A 19,459-nucleotide genomic window follows, 5' to 3' on the forward strand; every position below is an offset into this window, starting at 1 on the left:
GATAGAGCAGTGCAGTATCAGAGCACGTACGGTGTCACATTGACGACAAAGCTTACTTCAGAGTCAGCCAGCTTATTTCATCATTAATAAAAACACACATATCCTTAACCCTTACACGCTGTTCATATTGCATACCTTCACAGTATGTTTCAGGTCCATTTTTACCCAGTCCAAGAATGACCTCATGTCTGTACCACATTTTAAACTACACGTCTATTTAGAATGTCTAAATAGCCTGTCTCATGAATGAATGTACAATTATCCCTTAATACATGTTTGAGAGAGCAGGGAGAGTATTTTTTAACACATGATCATGTGCTGTTTTACATTTTACATAAAATCCCTGTGTGGGGAAGGTGTTGTCGCTTTTGCATGTAAGGAGTCACAAGAGCCTCTCCGAGCTCCTCCAAGAAAAACCTCCTCCAGTTCCTTTTGCCCCCCATGTAAGATCCAGCTTGCTGCATACAACAAAGGCATTGTAGGTTGATGCTGTGGTTTGAATATTACAAAAGGCCATCGGGTGGTTCTCCTTTGGCAGCAGAGTGTCAAGGACGGTGGCTTGTTTTCTATCTTCCCACCTTTGAAATCAAATTGTTAGTTTGTTGATTGTTTTATTCCATTGCAGGAGCTTGTGCTTGCAGGTGCAGTGTCAAGGCACCCTTTGACCTCTGTTCCCTTTGTGCACTGTATATGATCACTCCTATCTTGTTTTACTATTTCACTCTTTGGAGACCCCCCCCCCCCCCCCTCCTCCCGTGCCCCTTGAAAGACAGCAGGTGTTGTCTCTGCGGGAACCTGGATAAATGTTGTGTGAACACAAGACAGTTCTTGTCACGGTGTCGAGGTCCCCCTTGACCTCTGTCACCTTTGTCTCAGGAAAATTACACACAAGCATCGCCTGTACAGTTCAACAGTTTGAAGATTCCCTAAAACCATCATTTTCTTGTTTTCATCGACACTGGGAGATCTCAAATAAATTGATAGATTCAGATCAATTTGACCCGAAACAGGCTCAGTGAATAAAAATGTGTATCACCTGTACAAAAGTACAAAACAGAGTTGAAGTGAGTTAAGAGCAGATTTTAATTTTATAAAAATATGTTCCGGATTCTAACATTTGTTCAATACGTTTCATTATTTCCACTACTAATGTTCTTTTAGGCAAGGCGAGGCAAGGCAATTTTATTTGTATAGCACTTTTCATTCACAAGGCAGACTCAAAGTGCTTCATTCATCATCAACATTTCATACAATAAAGTGAAATAAAATGGAGGAATTAAAAGACAATTAAAAACAGCAAATAAAATTATAAATCAAAATCTTATTTAAATTGTTTAATTAAAGGCAGAGGTTAAAAGTGCAATGTAGGTAAAGTTTATCAGAAGGCGAAGCTGAACATAAGTTTTCAGTCTTGTTTTAAACGTGGTCAGAGTTGGGGCAAGTCTTAAATCTTCAGGAAGTTTATTCCAGCTGTTTGTTGCAACTAAATGATGCTTTCCCATGATTTGTATTTACTCTGGGAATCACTATCAGATTGGTGTCAGAAGATCTTAGTGATCTTGAAGGCTTATGTAGTGGAAGCATATCAGTGATATACTTTGGCCCTAAACCATGTAGTGATTTATATGTGAGCAGTAGGATTTTGAAATTAATTCTCTGACATACTGGGAGCCAATGTAAGGATTTAAGAATTGCTGTAATGTGCTCACATTTTTTGGTCTTTGTTAGAACTCTAGCAGCAGCGTTCTGAACAAGCTGGAGCTGCCTGACAGTTTATTAGTTATCAGAATGTAATGCGTGTATCCAATTATTGAATACATTGACTTACATTACATGTTATCCCCTGGCAAGATGATATGACTCAATAAATTATAGTTTAACTTTGGGGACTTCATCGGGCTGAATAAACACCATCGCGCTATGGAGATAAAATGCGCACCAACTGAGTGCTTTTCATCTCACCGCATTGGACCTTTCATGTGCGCGCGTGTGTCTTTGTGTTTTTGTTAGTTTTCCAATCATTGTCAGTATTGAACATTTCTCTTCTATGAAGAGCCGAAACTCACCTGTTGCTACATCCAAAGCGACAATATAAAAAGCCTTAGCGAGCAGACGGACGATCTTTGACACGGAAAAGTTGAGAGAGGTAAGTGCTGTTCCTCCTATGCGATATGTAATATGAATAATATTAACAATACTGACATGAATTAAGTGCACGTTTATATGTATATCTATCGTTTTATAATATGTTAAAGAAATGAAATATAAAAGACACGTTACATAATTTATTTTTAAAAACTGGCCTATTGTTTAACGTATTGTTCAATTAACTGAACACTATTTGACTTGTGTTTCTTGTATTATTTCAGAATAATGGCCCTGCACAGTCTTTTGTGGACCAAGCCCCCGACTCCTTACCACAGACCCCCAGTTATCCACCTGTGCGTGGTGGCGGTCGTGGAGCAGCGCAAGGTGGTCGCTTGGGAGTTCGACTCCACTGGCGCGAGGCCGGTGACCATTAAAAACAACGTCTTGGCATCGGTGTCGGACGGGAAGACGGTGGCCAAATTTACGGCCTACGAAGAGTTTGCCCACAAATTTAAAGCGGGCGGGCATTACATGCTGCGGGGGCATTCCCTGAGAGGGGGGTCTCCCCCGTACATGATTAATATTACTAAGGAGACGGTGTTTTTTAGGAGCGCTCCTCTCACCGTCTCCCAAGAGCTCAGAGCGCAGGCGGAGGCTTTAATCCGTCCCCCGTCTCCGCTGACCCCCCTCAGCACCTGCAGGGACGCCAAGGACCTCCTGACTGTGCAGGGGGAAGTGGTCGAAGTAAGTACATTTTTCGATTATGCTAGATTAACTACGCGAAATGGCGCATATTAACATGCGATTTTAATGAACCCATAAATCATCTTGTTCAGATGTCCACGGTGAAAAAGATCACCAAGGGAAGGGAGAGCTTCCCCATGCGCCACATCAAGCTGCAGCAGGTAAGCGATCTACTTTATATTGAGAGAGCGACACAGACAGACCATTAGACAGACATTTAATATGTATATAATAATGTAATGTAATAATGTATTAATATGTAATATGTATACATATTATTTTACTTCACAGGGGGAAACGCAAATGCCGGTGTGTCTGTGGAGGGAGGCAGCGGTGGAAAAGACGCTCCAGATCGGGACGCATGTAGAGATTTCGCATCTCAAAGCCACCAACTCGGACTACGGAGAACAACTCCAATCCACGCCGTTCACACTGGTCGAGGTAGGCCTACTTGGTAGTTGCTGATGTATTAAAAATTATTATTATTATTTCTTGGAACAGGCATTCATTAAAAAAAAAAGATTTAAAGTGACAATAAAAAAAACATATTTAAAAAGAGCGTACACATATGTATAGTTTAATTGGATCAATAAAAAAGGGTATAGGAGTATGATTAATGTTTTGGTGATTGGTGACGGAAGGAAAATATCTAACAGAAGTGTATGTCTCTCTTGCCAGGAGCTCAACTCAGACAGCGTGGTCGGTGTGATCGGGGTCGTGGACCTTGAGGGCGAGCCAGGCACCCTCAGCATGCTGCTGGAGGACGGCCGGACGGTCCTCATCGAGGAGGGTCTTTGGAAAAAGGTGGAGGACCAGTTTACTGAATTGCCACTAAGGGCAGCAGTGCAGCTGACGGGAAATAGAGTCACGTCTATTGACACTATTAAATAAAGTTGCTGTATTCTTAGCTTGTTATTTTTGTATTTTTCCTGTATATATTGTTCTGTTACGTTAATAAATTACTTAAAGTACAACTCAACCTTTGCTGTGCATTGTTTCACGTAAACTTACTTTTTGATTTGAAATGCTGTGATTTATATTAGATGTTTATAATAGAAATGCGTCTGAGTCAAGCCGGTTCTGCAAAGAATGTTGGAGAAACAAACGGAAGGCTCCTTTCACAGGCCCTGCTCTCCTCTAACACAGTATGAAGGCCTCTGCGCCCCCTGAAAATAGATTGAAGCACCACATTAATATAATAATACATGTAATTATAGCCACATCTACCGGGCTCTAGATGGGAAGTTGTATTATAAGCCTGTTCATTTATACATTCACACAGTTAACAGTTGTATTGGTAACAGCGACAAACAATCAGTTTTTTCTTGGTTGATTCTCTTGTTTTAATGAGTAGAGTTTACATTTCTCTTTATTTAGTTTAATCTAAGGCCCTGTCTCCAAATAGCAGCCAAAGGACTCTGGGCAGCGCTTCAACCCAGTGTTTTAACTAAAAAGAGTTTTCTAAACACCGCCTGAAAAATCCTGATCATCTGTGGTTGATATGCCAATAGATTATTGACTATTGATGGCACTGCTGCTGAACTGTCAACTGTTGCCGTTTTTACCTGTGCATTAGTCATTTTAAATTCTGCTATTGTGTTCAATTTAAAATGAGAAAGAGGGAGGTAAAGAGATATTGAGAAAAATAGAGAGAAAGAAAGTCAGAAATAAAGAGGAAAGTACAGACAGAGATACTGCAGCGTGTGTGTGAGTATGTGAGTGAGCAACGGCGCACCTATTGGATTGGGTGGGGTGGGGGGGTGTAGATAGAGGGAGGGAGGGAGGGAGGGTGAGGAGGAGATAGAGAGAGGAGGAGAAATAGACAGACAGACAGTCTGTCTGTCTGTCTATTTCTCCTCCTGAGTGATTAACAGTGAGAAGAGGTCAGGGTGGAGGGGGGAGGGGGGGCGAGTGTCTTTATCATATTGGTCTGTTGACAGAAAGCATAGCTGCGTCATGTGACTCCACTAATCAGGTCATAGGAGCAGCTGTGAGTCACAGACAGATCCTGCAGCGTGTGAGTGCTCGTAACCACGACAACGGCGCACCTGTGCTCATTAACGATCTGCTGCAAAAGACAGAGACATGGCAGCAAGTTACACAGAATCCACACCTCACACAAATGGGAACCAGCGCAAAACTATAACAGCTATCTAAAAAATACGGCGTTTGTATGAGACCCAAGACTCTACCGAACGCGTGGATGTGTTTTTATGTCTGTCCGGTAATAAATACGGCTCCTATGGCCGTTTACAAAACGTGTACCTTGTGGATTTTTGTGAGAAATATGTCGGCAGATTTGTATTGGAGCCTATGGGGCTTTTGGCAGAGGTTGTGTCACTCAAACACTCCTTGCGCCAAAACTAAAGAACTCTGGGATTCCATGAAAGCATTAATCCAATCAGCACAACCATGTCCTCATTAATCTGAAGAAATGAAGCCTCTAGGGTGTATACTTTGGCTGCAAGGACAGAAGTTCCATATTTTTTTAACCAGATTCCTGCGATGCCCCACACTCTAGCCTGCGAGGTCCCGCCTCTAGCAGACGCAATACACACTCATGTAAAAGTCAGAAACGGAGCGAAGAACTAGTGAAACATAATCAGTCATTATAAAAAAAGTACAATAGATATGAAGAAGCAGTTTTTTTCATAAAATAGTTGAGACTTGTGTGAACATTTGAGAGTTGAAATGGTGTCTGTAGCTGAAAGATTTGCGAAGCTGAAAAATCTGAAAGTTGAAGAAGTTGAAGAGGATTTAAACACGATCTCCATAGGAAAACCATTAGACGAAATATTCATGATTACTGATTTATATAAATTCAAGCTTAAGAGGTAGAAAGCTGAACATACATAGCCCTCAAGCCAGAAATAAGCTGAATATTTTAAAATTTGAACGGTTTAAATAGCTGAAAATGGGAAGCAGTTGAAAGGTGGCACGGAAGAAATAGAATAAGAATAAGTTGAAACTAGAAAAAGCATTTCCTGCTGAAAATGCGTTGGAATGCAAAAAGCTGAAAGCTGCACTGAATATTTAAAAATAGCTGAAAATACAGAAAGTTGAAGGGAATTTGAATACATTTGCTGAATATTTAAAAATAGCTGAAAATACAGAAAGTTGAAGGGAATTTGAGTACATTTGCTGAATATTTAAAAATAGCTGAAAATACAGAAAGTTGAAGGGAATTTGAATACATTTGCTGAAATAAAAGATATTAGAAAAGCTGAAATTAATTTGAAATAGCTGAAAATACAGAAATGGGAGAAGCTGAAAGGAATTTCAATAGATTTGCTGAAAAAGCAGAAATGAAAACAGCTGAAATAAATGTGAAATATTGCAAAACAGAAGTTGCAGGAGCTTAAATGAATTTTAAAAAGTACAGAAATAACAAAAGCTGAGATGAATAAAAAGAGGTTTAAAATTGTTTGTAGTAATGTTAGTTGTAATTTGGGTATTAGTACTAGCAGTAGAAGTCGGTTTAGTATCAATAGCAGTAGAAACAGCTGGAATACTGATACTATTAGCCATAGTAGTATTTTTAATAACATTAGTAGTAGTTGTATTAATAGCAGTAGAAATACTAGTAGTATGGTAGTAGAAGTATCAGTTGTAGTTCTACTAGAAGTACTAGTAATATTCGTAGTGGTTATAGTAGTATTTGAAAGAGCAATGCGTATTTCAACGAAACCGCTTCATGGTTAAGGTACAGATAATCATTGAAGCTTTTAGTTTGTAATGATGGAATTGGGTGAGGGGGGTTGGGAAACAGAATGTTTGTTATTCAAACTAAGAAGTTTTTAATTAATAGGCCTCATCACAAACATTACAGTAAAAATTCCCTCCATGGGGCTTTTATTTTGAAATTATTGGATTGGGTGGGGTGGGGGGGTGTAGATAGAGGGAGGGAGGGTGAGAGGGTGAGGAAGGGAGGGGTGGTGAGGAAGAGATAGAGGGAGAGAGAGAGAGAGAGAGGAGAAATAGACAGACATACTGACTGACTGAGTGATAAACAGTGAGAAGAGGTCAGGGTGGAGGGGGGAGGGGGGGCGAGTGTCTTTATCATATTGGTCTGTTGACAGAAAGCATAGCTGCGTCATGTGACTCCACTAATCAGGTCATATAAGCAGCTGTGAGCCACAGACAGATCTTGCAGCCGTGTGAGTGCTCGTAACCACGACAACGGCGCACCTGTGATCATTAACGATCTGCTGCAAAAGACAGAGACATGGCAGCAAGTTACACAGAATCCACACCTCACACAAATGGGAACCAGCGCAAAACTATAACAGCTATCTAAAAAATACGGCGTTTGTATGAGACCCAAGACTCTACCGAACGCGTGGATGTGCGTTTTATGTCTGTCCGGTAATAAATACGGCTCCTATGGCCGTTGACAGAACGTGTACCTTGTGGATTTTTGTGAGAAATATGTCGGCAGATTTGTATTGGAGCCTATGGGGCTTTTGGCAGAGGTTGTGTCACTCAAACACACCTTGCGCCAAAACTAAAAAACTCTGGGATTCCATGAACACATTAATCCAATCAGCACAACCATACCCTCATTAATCTGAAGAAATGAAGCCTCTAGGGTGTATACTTTGGCTGCAAGGACAGAAGTTCCATATTTTTTTAACCAGATTCCTGCGATGCCCCACACTCTAGCCTGCGAGGTCCCGCCTCTAGCAGACGCAATACACACTCATGTAAAAGTCAGAAACGGAGCGAAGAACTAGTGAAACATAATCATTCATTATAAAAAAAGTACAATAGATATGAAGAAGCAGTTTTTTTCATAAAATAGTTGAGACTTGTGTGAACATTTGAGAGTTGAAATGGTGTCTGTAGCTGAAAGATTTGCGAAGCTGAAAAATCTGAAAGTTGAAGAAGTTGAAGAGGATTTAAACACGATCTCCATAGGAAAACCATTAGACGAAATATTCATGATTACTGATTTATATAAATTCAAGCTTAAGAGGTAGAAAGCTGAACATACATAGCCCTCAAGCCAGAAATAAGCTGAATATTTTAAAATTTGAACGGTTTAAATAGCTGAAAATGGGAAGCAGTTGAAAGGTGGCACGGAAGAAATAGAATAAGAATAAGTTGAAATAAAGATTAGAAGAACAATACTTGGAATGCTTAAAGCATTCCAACTAACTAGAAAAAGCATTTCCTGCTGAAAATGCGTTGGAATGCAAAAAGCTGAAAGCTGCACTGAATATTTAAAAATAGCTGAAAATACAGAAAGTTGAAGGGAATTTGAATACATTTGCTGAATATTTAAAAATAGCTGAAAATACAGAAAGTTGAAGGGAATTTGAGTACATTTGCTGAATATTTAAAAATAGCTGAAAATACAGAAAGTTGAAGGGAATTTGAATACATTTGCTGAAATAAAAGATATTAGAAAAGCTGAAATTAATTTGAAATAGCTGAAAATACAGAAATGGGAGAAGCTGAAAGGAATTTCAATAGATTTGCTGAAAAAGCAGAAATGAAAACAGCTGAAATAAATGTGAAATATTGCAAAACAGAAGTTGCAGGAGCTTAAATGAATTTTAAAAAGTACAGAAATAACAAAAGCTGAGATGAATAAAAAGAGGTTTAAAATTGTTTGTAGTAATGTTAGTTGTAATTTGGGTATTAGTACTAGCAGTAGAAGTCGGTTTAGTATCAATAGCAGTAGAAACAGCTGGAATACTGATACTATTAGCCATAGTAGTATTTTTAATAACATTAGTAGTAGTTGTATTAATAGCAGTAGAAATACTAGTAGTATGGTAGTAGAAGTATCAGTTGTAGTTCTACTAGAAGTACTAGTAATATTCGTAGTGGTTATAGTAGTATTTGAAAGAGCAATGCGTATTTCAACGAAACCGCTTCATGGTTAAGGTACAGATAATCATTGAAGCTTTTAGTTTGTAATGATGGAATTGGGTGAGGGGGGTTGGGAAACAGAATGTTTGTTATTCAAACTAAGAAGTTTTTAATTAATAGGCCTCATCACAAACATTACAGTAAAAATTCCCTCCATGGGGCTTTTATTTTGAAATTATTGGATTGGGTGGGGTGGGGGGGTGTAGATAGAGGGAGGGAGGGTGAGAGGGTGAGGAAGGGAGGGGTGGTGAGGAAGAGATAGAGGGAGAGAGAGAGAGAGAGAGGAGAAATAGACAGACATACTGACTGACTGAGTGATAAACAGTGAGAAGAGGTCAGGGTGGAGGGGGGAGGGGGGGCGAGTGTCTTTATCATATTGGTCTGTTGACAGAAAGCATAGCTGCGTCATGTGACTCCACTAATCAGGTCATATAAGCAGCTGTGAGCCACAGACAGATCTTGCAGCCGTGTGAGTGCTCGTAACCACGACAACGGCGCACCTGTGATCATTAACGATCTGCTGCAAAAGACAGAGACATGGCAGCAAGTTACACAGAATCCACACCTCACACAAATGGGAACCAGCGCAAAACTATAACAGCTATCTAAAAAATACGGCGTTTGTATGAGACCCAAGACTCTACCGAACGCGTGGATGTGCGTTTTATGTCTGTCCGGTAATAAATACGGCTCCTATGGCCGTTGACAGAACGTGTACCTTGTGGATTTTTGTGAGAAATATGTCGGCAGATTTGTATTGGAGCCTATGGGGCTTTTGGCAGAGGTTGTGTCACTCAAACACACCTTGCGCCAAAACTAAAAAACTCTGGGATTCCATGAACACATTAATCCAATCAGCACAACCATACCCTCATTAATCTGAAGAAATGAAGCCTCTAGGGTGTATACTTTGGCTGCAAGGACAGAAGTTCCATATTTTTTTAACCAGATTCCTGCGATGCCCCACACTCTAGCCTGCGAGGTCCCGCCTCTAGCAGACGCAATACACACTCATGTAAAAGTCAGAAACGGAGCGAAGAACTAGTGAAACATAATCATTCATTATAAAAAAAGTACAATAGATATGAAGAAGCAGTTTTTTTCATAAAATAGTTGAGACTTGTGTGAACATTTGAGAGTTGAAATGGTGTCTGTAGCTGAAAGATTTGCGAAGCTGAAAAATCTGAAAGTTGAAGAAGTTGAAGAGGATTTAAACACGATCTCCATAGGAAAACCATTAGACGAAATATTCATGATTACTGATTTATATAAATTCAAGCTTAAGAGGTAGAAAGCTGAACATACATAGCCCTCAAGCCAGAAATAAGCTGAATATTTTAAAATTTGAACGGTTTAAATAGCTGAAAATGGGAAGCAGTTGAAAGGTGGCACGGAAGAAATAGAATAAGAATAAGTTGAAATAAAGATTAGAAGAACAATACTTGGAATGCTTAAAGCATTCCAACTAACTAGAAAAAGCATTTCCTGCTGAAAATGCGTTGGAATGCAAAAAGCTGAAAGCTGCACTGAATATTTAAAAATAGCTGAAAATACAGAAAGTTGAAGGGAATTTGAATACATTTGCTGAATATTTAAAAATAGCTGAAAATACAGAAAGTTGAAGGGAATTTGAGTACATTTGCTGAATATTTGAAAATAGCTGAAAATACAGAAAGTTGAAGGGAATTTGAATACATTTGCTGAAATAAAAGATATTAGAAAAGCTGAAATTAATTTGAAATAGTTGAAAATACAGAAATGGGAGAAGCTGAAAGGAATTTCAATAGATTTGCTGAAAAAGCAGAAATGAAAACAGCTGAAATAAATGTGAAATATTGCAAAACAGAAGTTGCAGGAGCTTAAATGAATTTTAAAAAGTACAGAAATAACAAAAGCTGAGATGAATAAAAAGAGGTTTAAAATTGTTTGTAGTAATGTTAGTTGTAATTTGGGTATTAGTACTAGCAGTAGAAGTCGGTTTAGTATCAATAGCAGTAGAAACAGCTGGAATACTGATACTATTAGCCATAGTAGTATTTTTAATAACATTAGTAGTAGTTGTATTAATAGCAGTAGAAATACTAGTAGTATGGTAGTAGAAGTATCAGTTGTAGTTCTACTAGAAGTACTGGTAATATTCGTAGTGGTTATAGTAGTATTTGAAAGAGCAATGCGTATTTCAACAAAACCGCTTCATGGTTAAGGTACAGATAATCATTGAGGCTTTTAGTTTGTAATGATGGAATTGGGTGAGGGGGGGTTGGGAGACAGAATGTTTGTTATTCAAACTAAGAAGTTTTTAATTAATAGGCCTCATCACAAACATTACAGTAAAAATTCCCTCCATGGGGCTTTTGTTTTGAAATTATTGGATTGGGTGGGGTGGGGGGGTGTAGATAGAGGGAGGGAGGGTGAGAGGGTGAGGAAGGGAGGGGTGGTGAGGAAGAGATAGAGGGAGAGAGAGAGAGAGGAGAGATAGACAGACATACTGACTGACTGAGTGATAAACAGTGAGAGGTCAGGGTGGAGGGGGGAGGGGGGGCCAGTGTCTTTATCATATTGGTCTGTTGACAGAAAGCATAGCTGCGTCATGTGACTCCACTAATCACGTCACAAGGAGCAGCTGTGAGTCACAGACAGATCCTGCGGCGTGTGAGTGCTCGTAACCACGACAACGCCGCACCTGTGCGGCTGCAAAAGGGGAGACATGGCAGCAAGTTACACAGAATCCACACCTCAGACAAATGGGAACCAGCGAAAAACTATAACAGCTATCTAAAAAATACGGCGTTTGTATGAGACCCAAGACTCTACCGAACGCGTGGATGTGTTTTTATGTCTGTCCGGTAATAAATACGGCTCCTATGGCCGTTTACAAAACGTGTACCTTGTGGATTTTTGTGAGAAATATGTCGGCAGATTTGTATTGGAGCCTATGGGGCTTTTGGCAGAGGTTGTGTCACTCAAACACTCCTTGCGCCAAAACTAAAAAACTCTGGGATTCCATGAACACATTAATCCAATCAGCACAACCATACCCTCATTAATCTGAAGAAATGAAGCCTCTAGAGTGTATACTTTGGCTGCAAGGACAGAAGTTCCATATTTTTTTAACCAGATTTCTGCGATGCCCCACACTCTAGCCTGCGAGGTCCCGCCTCTAGCAGACGCAATACACACTCATGTAAAAGTCAGAAACGGAGCGAAGAACTAGTGAAACATAATCAGTGATTATAAAAAAAGTACAATAGATATGAAGAAGCAGTTTTTTTCATAAAATAGTTGAGACTTGTGTGAACATTTGAGAGTTGAAATGGTGTCTGTAGCTGAAAGATTTGCGAAGCTGAAAAATCTGAAAGTTGAAGAAGTTGAAGAGGATTTAAACACGATCTCCATAGGAAAACCATTAGACGAAATATTCATGATTACTGATTTATATAAATTCAAGCTTAAGAGGTAGAAAGCTGAACATACATAGCCCTCAAGCCAGAAAGGAGCTGAATATTTTAATATTTGAACGGTTTAAATAGCTGAAAATGGGAAGCAGTTGAAAGGTGGCACGGAAGAAATAGAATAAGAATAAGTTGAAACTAGAAAAAGCATTTCCTGCTGAAAATGCGTTGGAATGCAAAAAGCTGAAAGCTGCACTGAATATTTAAAAATAGCTGAAAATACAGAAAGTTGAAGGGAATTTGAATACATTTGCTGAATATTTAAAAATAGCTGAAAATACAGAAAGTTGAAGGGAATTTGAGTACATTTGCTGAATATTTAAAAATAGCTGAAAATACAGAAAGTTGAAGGGAATTTGAATACATTTGCTGAAATAAAAGATATTAGAAAAGCTGAAATTAATTTGAAATAGCTGAAAATACAGAAATGGGAGAAGCTGAAAGGAATTTCAATAGATTTGCTGAAAAAGCAGAAATGAAAACAGCTGAAATAAATGTGAAATATTGCAAAACAGAAGTTGCAGGAGCTTAAATGAATTTTAAAAAGTACAGAAATAACAAAAGCTGAGATGAATAAAAAGAGGTTTAAAATTGTTTGTAGTAATGTTAGTTGTAATTTGGGTATTAGTACTAGCAGTAGAAGTCGGTTTAGTATCAATAGCAGTAGAAACAGCTGGAATACTGATACTATTAGCCATAGTAGTATTTTTAATAACATTAGTAGTAGTTGTATTAATAGCAGTAGAAATACTAGTAGTATGGTAGTAGAAGTATCAGTTGTAGTTCTACTAGAAGTACTAGTAATATTCGTAGTGGTTATAGTAGTATTTGAAAGAGCAATGCGTATTTCAACGAAACCGCTTCATGGTTAAGGTACAGATAATCATTGAAGCTTTTAGTTTGTAATGATGGAATTGGGTGAGGGGGGTTGGGAAACAGAATGTTTGTTATTCAAACTAAGAAGTTTTTAATTAATAGGCCTCATCACAAACATTACAGTAAAAATTCCCTCCATGGGGCTTTTATTTTGAAATTATTGGATTGGGTGGGGTGGGGGGGTGTAGATAGAGGGAGGGAGGGTGAGAGGGTGAGGAAGGGAGGGGTGGTGAGGAAGAGATAGAGGGAGAGAGAGAGAGAGAGAGGAGAAATAGACAGACATACTGACTGACTGAGTGATAAACAGTGAGAAGAGGTCAGGGTGGAGGGGGGAGGGGGGGCGAGTGTCTTTATCATATTGGTCTGTTGACAGAAAGCATAGCTGCGTCATGTGACTCCACTAATCAGGTCATATAAGCAGCTGTGAGCCACAGACAGATCTTGCAGCCGTGTGAGTGCTCGTAACCACGACAACGGCGCACCTGTGATCATTAACGATCTGCTGCAAAAGACAGAGACATGGCAGCAAGTTACACAGAATCCACACCTCACACAAATGGGAACCAGCGCAAAACTATAACAGCTATCTAAAAAATACGGCGTTTGTATGAGACCCAAGACTCTACCGAACGCGTGGATGTGCGTTTTATGTCTGTCCGGTAATAAATACGGCTCCTATGGCCGTTGACAGAACGTGTACCTTGTGGATTTTTGTGAGAAATATGTCGGCAGATTTGTATTGGAGCCTATGGGGCTTTTGGCAGAGGTTGTGTCACTCAAACACACCTTGCGCCAAAACTAAAAAACTCTGGGATTCCATGAACACATTAATCCAATCAGCACAACCATACCCTCATTAATCTGAAGAAATGAAGCCTCTAGGGTGTATACTTTGGCTGCAAGGACAGAAGTTCCATATTTTTTTAACCAGATTCCTGCGATGCCCCACACTCTAGCCTGCGAGGTCCCGCCTCTAGCAGACGCAATACACACTCATGTAAAAGTCAGAAACGGAGCGAAGAACTAGTGAAACATAATCATTCATTATAAAAAAAGTACAATAGATATGAAGAAGCAGTTTTTTTCATAAAATAGTTGAGACTTGTGTGAACATTTGAGAGTTGAAATGGTGTCTGTAGCTGAAAGATTTGCGAAGCTGAAAAATCTGAAAGTTGAAGAAGTTGAAGAGGATTTAAACACGATCTCCATAGGAAAACCATTAGACGAAATATTCATGATTACTGATTTATATAAATTCAAGCTTAAGAGGTAGAAAGCTGAACATACATAGCCCTCAAGCCAGAAATAAGCTGAATATTTTAAAATTTGAACGGTTTAAATAGCTGAAAATGGGAAGCAGTTGAAAGGTGGCACGGAAGAAATAGAATAAGAATAAGTTGAAATAAAGATTAGAAGAACAATACTTGGAATGCTTAAAGCATTCCAACTAATAAAGATTAGAAGAACAATACTTGGAATGCTTAAAGCATTCCAACTAATAAAGATTAGAAGAACAATACTTGGAATGCTTAAAGCATTCCAACTAATAAAGATTCGAAGAACAATACTTGGAATGCATCTCAATGCATTCCAACAATAAAGATTCGAAGAACAATACTTGGAATGCATCTCAATGCATTCCAACAACTAGAAAAGGCATTTCCTGCTGAAAATGCGTTGGAATGCAAAAAGCTGAAAGCTGCACTGAATATTTGAAAATAGCTGAAAATACAGAAAGTTGAAGGGAATTTGAATACATTTGCTGAAAAGCTGAAATGAATTTGAAATTGCTGAAAATACAGAAATGGGAGAAGCTGAAAGGAATCAATAGATTTGCTGAAAAAGCAGAAATGAAAACAGCTGAAATAAATTTGAAATATTGCAAAAAAATACAGAAATGAATATTAAAAAATTGCTGTTGATAGAGGCATAAGAATAGCTGAAATTATTTTAAAGAACTGCTGAAAATACAGGAAGTGGGGAAGCTGAATTTCAATAGATTTTCTAAAAACAGAAGTTGCAGGAGCTTAAATTTGTTTAAAATTGTTTGTAGTAATATTAGTAGTAGTATTAGTTATAATTGTGGTATTAGTAGTACTAGCAGTATAAGCAGTAATAGTAGGTTTAGTATCAATAGCAGTAGAAACAGCTGGAATACTATTAGCCATAGTAGTATTTGTAATAACATTAGTAGTAGTTGTAGTATTAATAGCAGTAGAAATACTAGCAGTATGGTAGTAGAAGTATCAGTTGTAGTACTAGAAGTACGAGTAATATTCGTAGTGGGAGACAGAATGTTTGTTATTCACACTTAAAAGTTTTTAATTAATAGGCCTCATCACAGACATTACAGTAAAAATTCCCTCCATGGGGCTTTTATTTTGAAATTATTGGATTGGGTGGGGTGGGGGGGTGTAGATAGAGGGAGGGAGGGTGAGAGGGTGAGGAAGGGAATGGTGGTGACGAAGAGATAGAGAGGGAGAGGGGAGGAAAATTAGACATACTGACTGACTGAGTGATTAACAGTGAGAAGAGGTCAGGGTGGAGGGGGGAGGGGGGCGAGTGTCTTTATCATATTGGTCTGTTGTCAGAAAGCATAGCTGCGTCATGTGACTCCACTAATCAGGTCACAAGGAGCAGCTTTGAGCCACAGACAGAGATCCTGCAGCGTGTGAGTGCTCGTAACCACGACAACGCCGCACCTGTGCGGCTGCAAAATGCAGAGACATGGCTGCAAGTTACACAGAATCCACACCTCAAACAAATGGGAACCAGCGCAAAACTATAACAGCTATCTAAAAAATACGGCGTTTGTATGAGACCCAAGACTCTACCGAACGCGTGGATGTGTTTTTATGTCTGTCCGGTAATAAATACGGCTCCTATGGCCGTTGACAAAACGTGTACCTTGTGGATTTTTGTGAGAAATATGTCGGCAGATTTGTATTGGAGCCTATGGGGCTTTTGGCAGAGGTTGTGTCACTCAAACACACCTTGCGCCAAAACTAAAGAACTCTGGGATTCCATGAACACATTAATCCAATCAGCACAACCATACCCTCATTAATCTGAAGAAATGAAGCCTCTAGAGTGTATACTTTGGCTGCAAGGACAAAAGTTCCATATTTTTTTAACCAGATTCCTGCGATGCCCCACACTCTAGCCTCGAGCTCTCCACTCTAGCAGACGCAATACACACTCATGTAAAAGTCAGAAACGGAGCGAAGAACTAGTGAAACATAATCAGTGATTATGAAAAAAGTACAATAGATATCAAGAAGCAGTTTTTTTCATAAAATAGTTGAGACTTGTGTGAACATTTGAGAGTTGAAATGGTGTCTGTAGCTGAAAGATTGGCGAAGCTGAAAAATCTGAAAGTTGAAGAAGTTGAAGAGGATTTGAAAAGCAAACTCCATTTGAAAACCATGTTAAAATATTAACGATTATTGATTTATATAAATTCAAGCTTAAGAGGTAGAAAGCTGAAAAGTCATAGCCCTCAAGCCAGAAAGGAGCTGAACATTTTAATATTTGAACGGTTTTAATAGCTGAAAGTGTGAAGGAGTTGAAAGGTGCCGCGGAAGAAATAGAAGAAGTTGAAATAAAGATTCGAAGAACAATACTTGGAATGCATCTCAATGCATTCCAACTAAATAAAGATTCGAAGAACAATACTTGGAATGCATCTCAATGCATTCCAACAATTATTGGTACATCAGTTATTGGTCTCTGTCTCGCAGGCTTCATCTTCATCAACTGCACCTCAGCCAATGGGACGCACATATCACAGTGGGTGTTTGCACACAATAATACTCTGTGTATTGAGACAACAGCTTCCCCCACAAACACACCAACGTTACCTGATGGTAAGGAGTCTGGCATCACAGAATCAACTAACCTTAACGGTAATTTCACACCCACCAAAAACCGGACCCTCTCTCCCAGTGGCGACTCATGGGGCATCAGTAAGTGAAAAAGGACTCCCCTGTAGTGAATTCATTGATATCATTTCCATTATCTGTGTTCTCAATTCTCAACAAAAACACCTGTAATGTTTTCTAAAGTTAAAGCTCTGCATGTCTCTTGTGGCTTTTTTTACAGTGAGAACATTGACAACAGCAGTTTGTGTACTGGCTGCACTCGTACTTCTGTTAGTGGTCGGGGTCTCTGTCGTCTGTGCTCAGAAGAAAAAGAGAGAAAACAAACCTAAAGGTACAGGACAAAAATCCCTTTTCCTATCATGTAACTGCTAATGACCCTTCTTCATGTGCTTTACTTTTTTTGCCAAGAGATGATGAGATTGAGACAAGCTCGACAATGATATTTATCTTTCAGTCCAACTTTTGGTAAAAGTTACTTCCAAAATGTCAAGCTATGAATTAAATACCAACGGGCCTTGGTGGAGGAACTATTCAGATCCTTTATGTTTATTACTTTGAAGGAAACTAATTTAACTCCACTAGAGTTAAGGGAATGTTTTCAAGGATGCATGGGAAGGCAGGACTCAAATGCAGAGTTCTTACACAACAAGACACGGTATCTGTTGCTATAAAATGAAATGTTGCTTTACAATATGTGAGAAATTTCTGAAAAAACCTAAACCTAAACCCAGATCATGCATTAAAGTAAAAGCAGGCTGTTATTGTTGTAGTTGATAGAATTTAGGAAGGATTCCAGTACAGTTCAAGCCCCTCAAATGTTTACTTAAGTACTTTATATATCTCAACATTAAATATACATTTGTGTCTCTTTACACTCTGCAGAAGAAGACGACCAGGAATTAACCTATTCTGAGGTCAGGATTGGGCCGCGGCCGGGGAGGCAGATGAAGCAGAGAGCAGAGGAGGAGGTGGAGTACGGGGAAGTGAAGTTTTCACAGCGACCCCGACCCAATGTTGAACCAGCTGCAGACGAGTGCGTGTACGCCAAGGTGCGTAGAGAGCGATGATTCACAGGGTTTAGAGACTGAACAGATGAAGGCAGAAGCTTCAATTCCTTTCCCCCGATTTTATGAAAATTATTCATAATATTAAATAGATATTATAATATTCCAATAACAACATTATGTTCCCCTTTCTTAACAATTTTTGTTGGATAATGTTATAATTCCTTGCTTCTTGTTTCTAATTCGTGACCGTATTTACCTTCACGCTGTAAACTTGAAATGATGTAAACATGAATCTGATAGTTATGGTGTCATTACACAACCACCTGGGATCATTTTTTTAGTTGAACCCTCTCATTGAAACACAGTTCAACTTCTGACCCACAAACTCTAGTGAGCTAATCATTGACCACGCAGGAGGGGGGTTATAAAAACGTATATAAAAGAACAATCATTTTGCTACTTTGTTCACAGCAATGACTGTATGTGGACCATCATGTGCAGTATTGTAGCAGCAGTTAGTCTTTTAGTGTGTGCACACCATTGGAAACCCAAAGAGATTCAACTGTTGCACCAGAGCCCTTTATAGGTTTGGTTGGACTACAATTAAACATTTATTTTTTCATAAGGATTTAGTCATTGTCGTGAAACATGTATGTAAAGGTTAGTGTGGAAATCATTTAGTGATATGCACCATATTAATGTATGATTTTATATGGTCCAAAATGTAACTTATCTCAGGTAATAATGTCATTAATTACATGTATTTATTAACTATGTTTGTGTGCAGGTAAGCCTGTACACCACTGGTTTACATGGCCGGTGCACTGAGCATCATTTTCTATTTTATGTGCAGCACAACCAACATGAACATGAAAACAGGGGAATTCTCCCACTGAAACACAACGATTGACAAATGTACGACGAGTTGCACAAAATTTGTGGTACAGCGGTTTATTTCTAAAAGAACGTTTTTGCCATCTTCGGCCTAATATGTCCGTACAAGGTTTACATTTCTACATCCACTTCCTCTTCTCTCCCCCTTCTTTAAAGTGACAATGTGAGCGTGAGTTAATATATACAATGTAGCACTTAAACATTTCACACATACAAAAGAACAGATACGTAGGGACTCCTTCTTTCTTTGTTAAAAATAAACGTCTGCATTTAACCGTTAAATGTGGGTGGACATTGAGTCGTGTAGCAGCTGTTTTTCAGGATGTGGCTTCATTCTGCTGTGAAAGCTTAATATTCTAGTCATTCGTGAACACGCTTGCTCTCAGTTCCTTTCTGTTATTACGATGTAGCAAAAGAAATAAGGTATTCAACATTGTAAGAGTTTTAACCAAATGTTTGAATGTCATTATAAACCTGCTCAGATTTTATGGATTGGTTTATCATGTTGTCTCTTTTTCTTTTTTAATAACACGGCATTTTTCTTTTATTTTTTTTTAAACAAAAACACTTCAATTTCCATCACACCAAACACAGCGGGCCCCCTCCATAACTTAAAGAAGTTTGGTGTATACTTTGTAAT

The 19,459-nt window shown here is 38.9% G+C and overlaps 2 protein-coding genes across 7 annotated transcripts in view; both read left to right on the forward strand.

The window, feature by feature from the left end:
• LOC120817836 (neural cell adhesion molecule 2) overlaps window positions 1-19,459 on the forward strand; it is a 99,179-nt gene that overhangs the window by 40,778 nt on the left and 38,942 nt on the right. The gene's annotated exons all lie outside the window — the stretch shown is intronic.
• Window positions 1,327-3,806, forward strand: LOC144406316 (uncharacterized). Its single transcript, XM_078102200.1, has 4 exons — window positions 1,327-2,832; window positions 2,925-2,993; window positions 3,124-3,273; window positions 3,511-3,806. The coding sequence occupies exons 1-4, from the start codon at window positions 2,374-2,376 to the stop codon at window positions 3,721-3,723; spliced, it is 891 nt and encodes a 296-aa protein (XP_077958326.1). The 5' UTR covers window positions 1,327-2,373; the 3' UTR covers window positions 3,724-3,806.

This window comes from Gasterosteus aculeatus, chromosome 4 (genome assembly GCF_964276395.1).
Source record: "Gasterosteus aculeatus chromosome 4, fGasAcu3.hap1.1, whole genome shotgun sequence".
NCBI classification, from domain to species: domain Eukaryota; kingdom Metazoa; phylum Chordata; class Actinopteri; order Perciformes; family Gasterosteidae; genus Gasterosteus; species Gasterosteus aculeatus.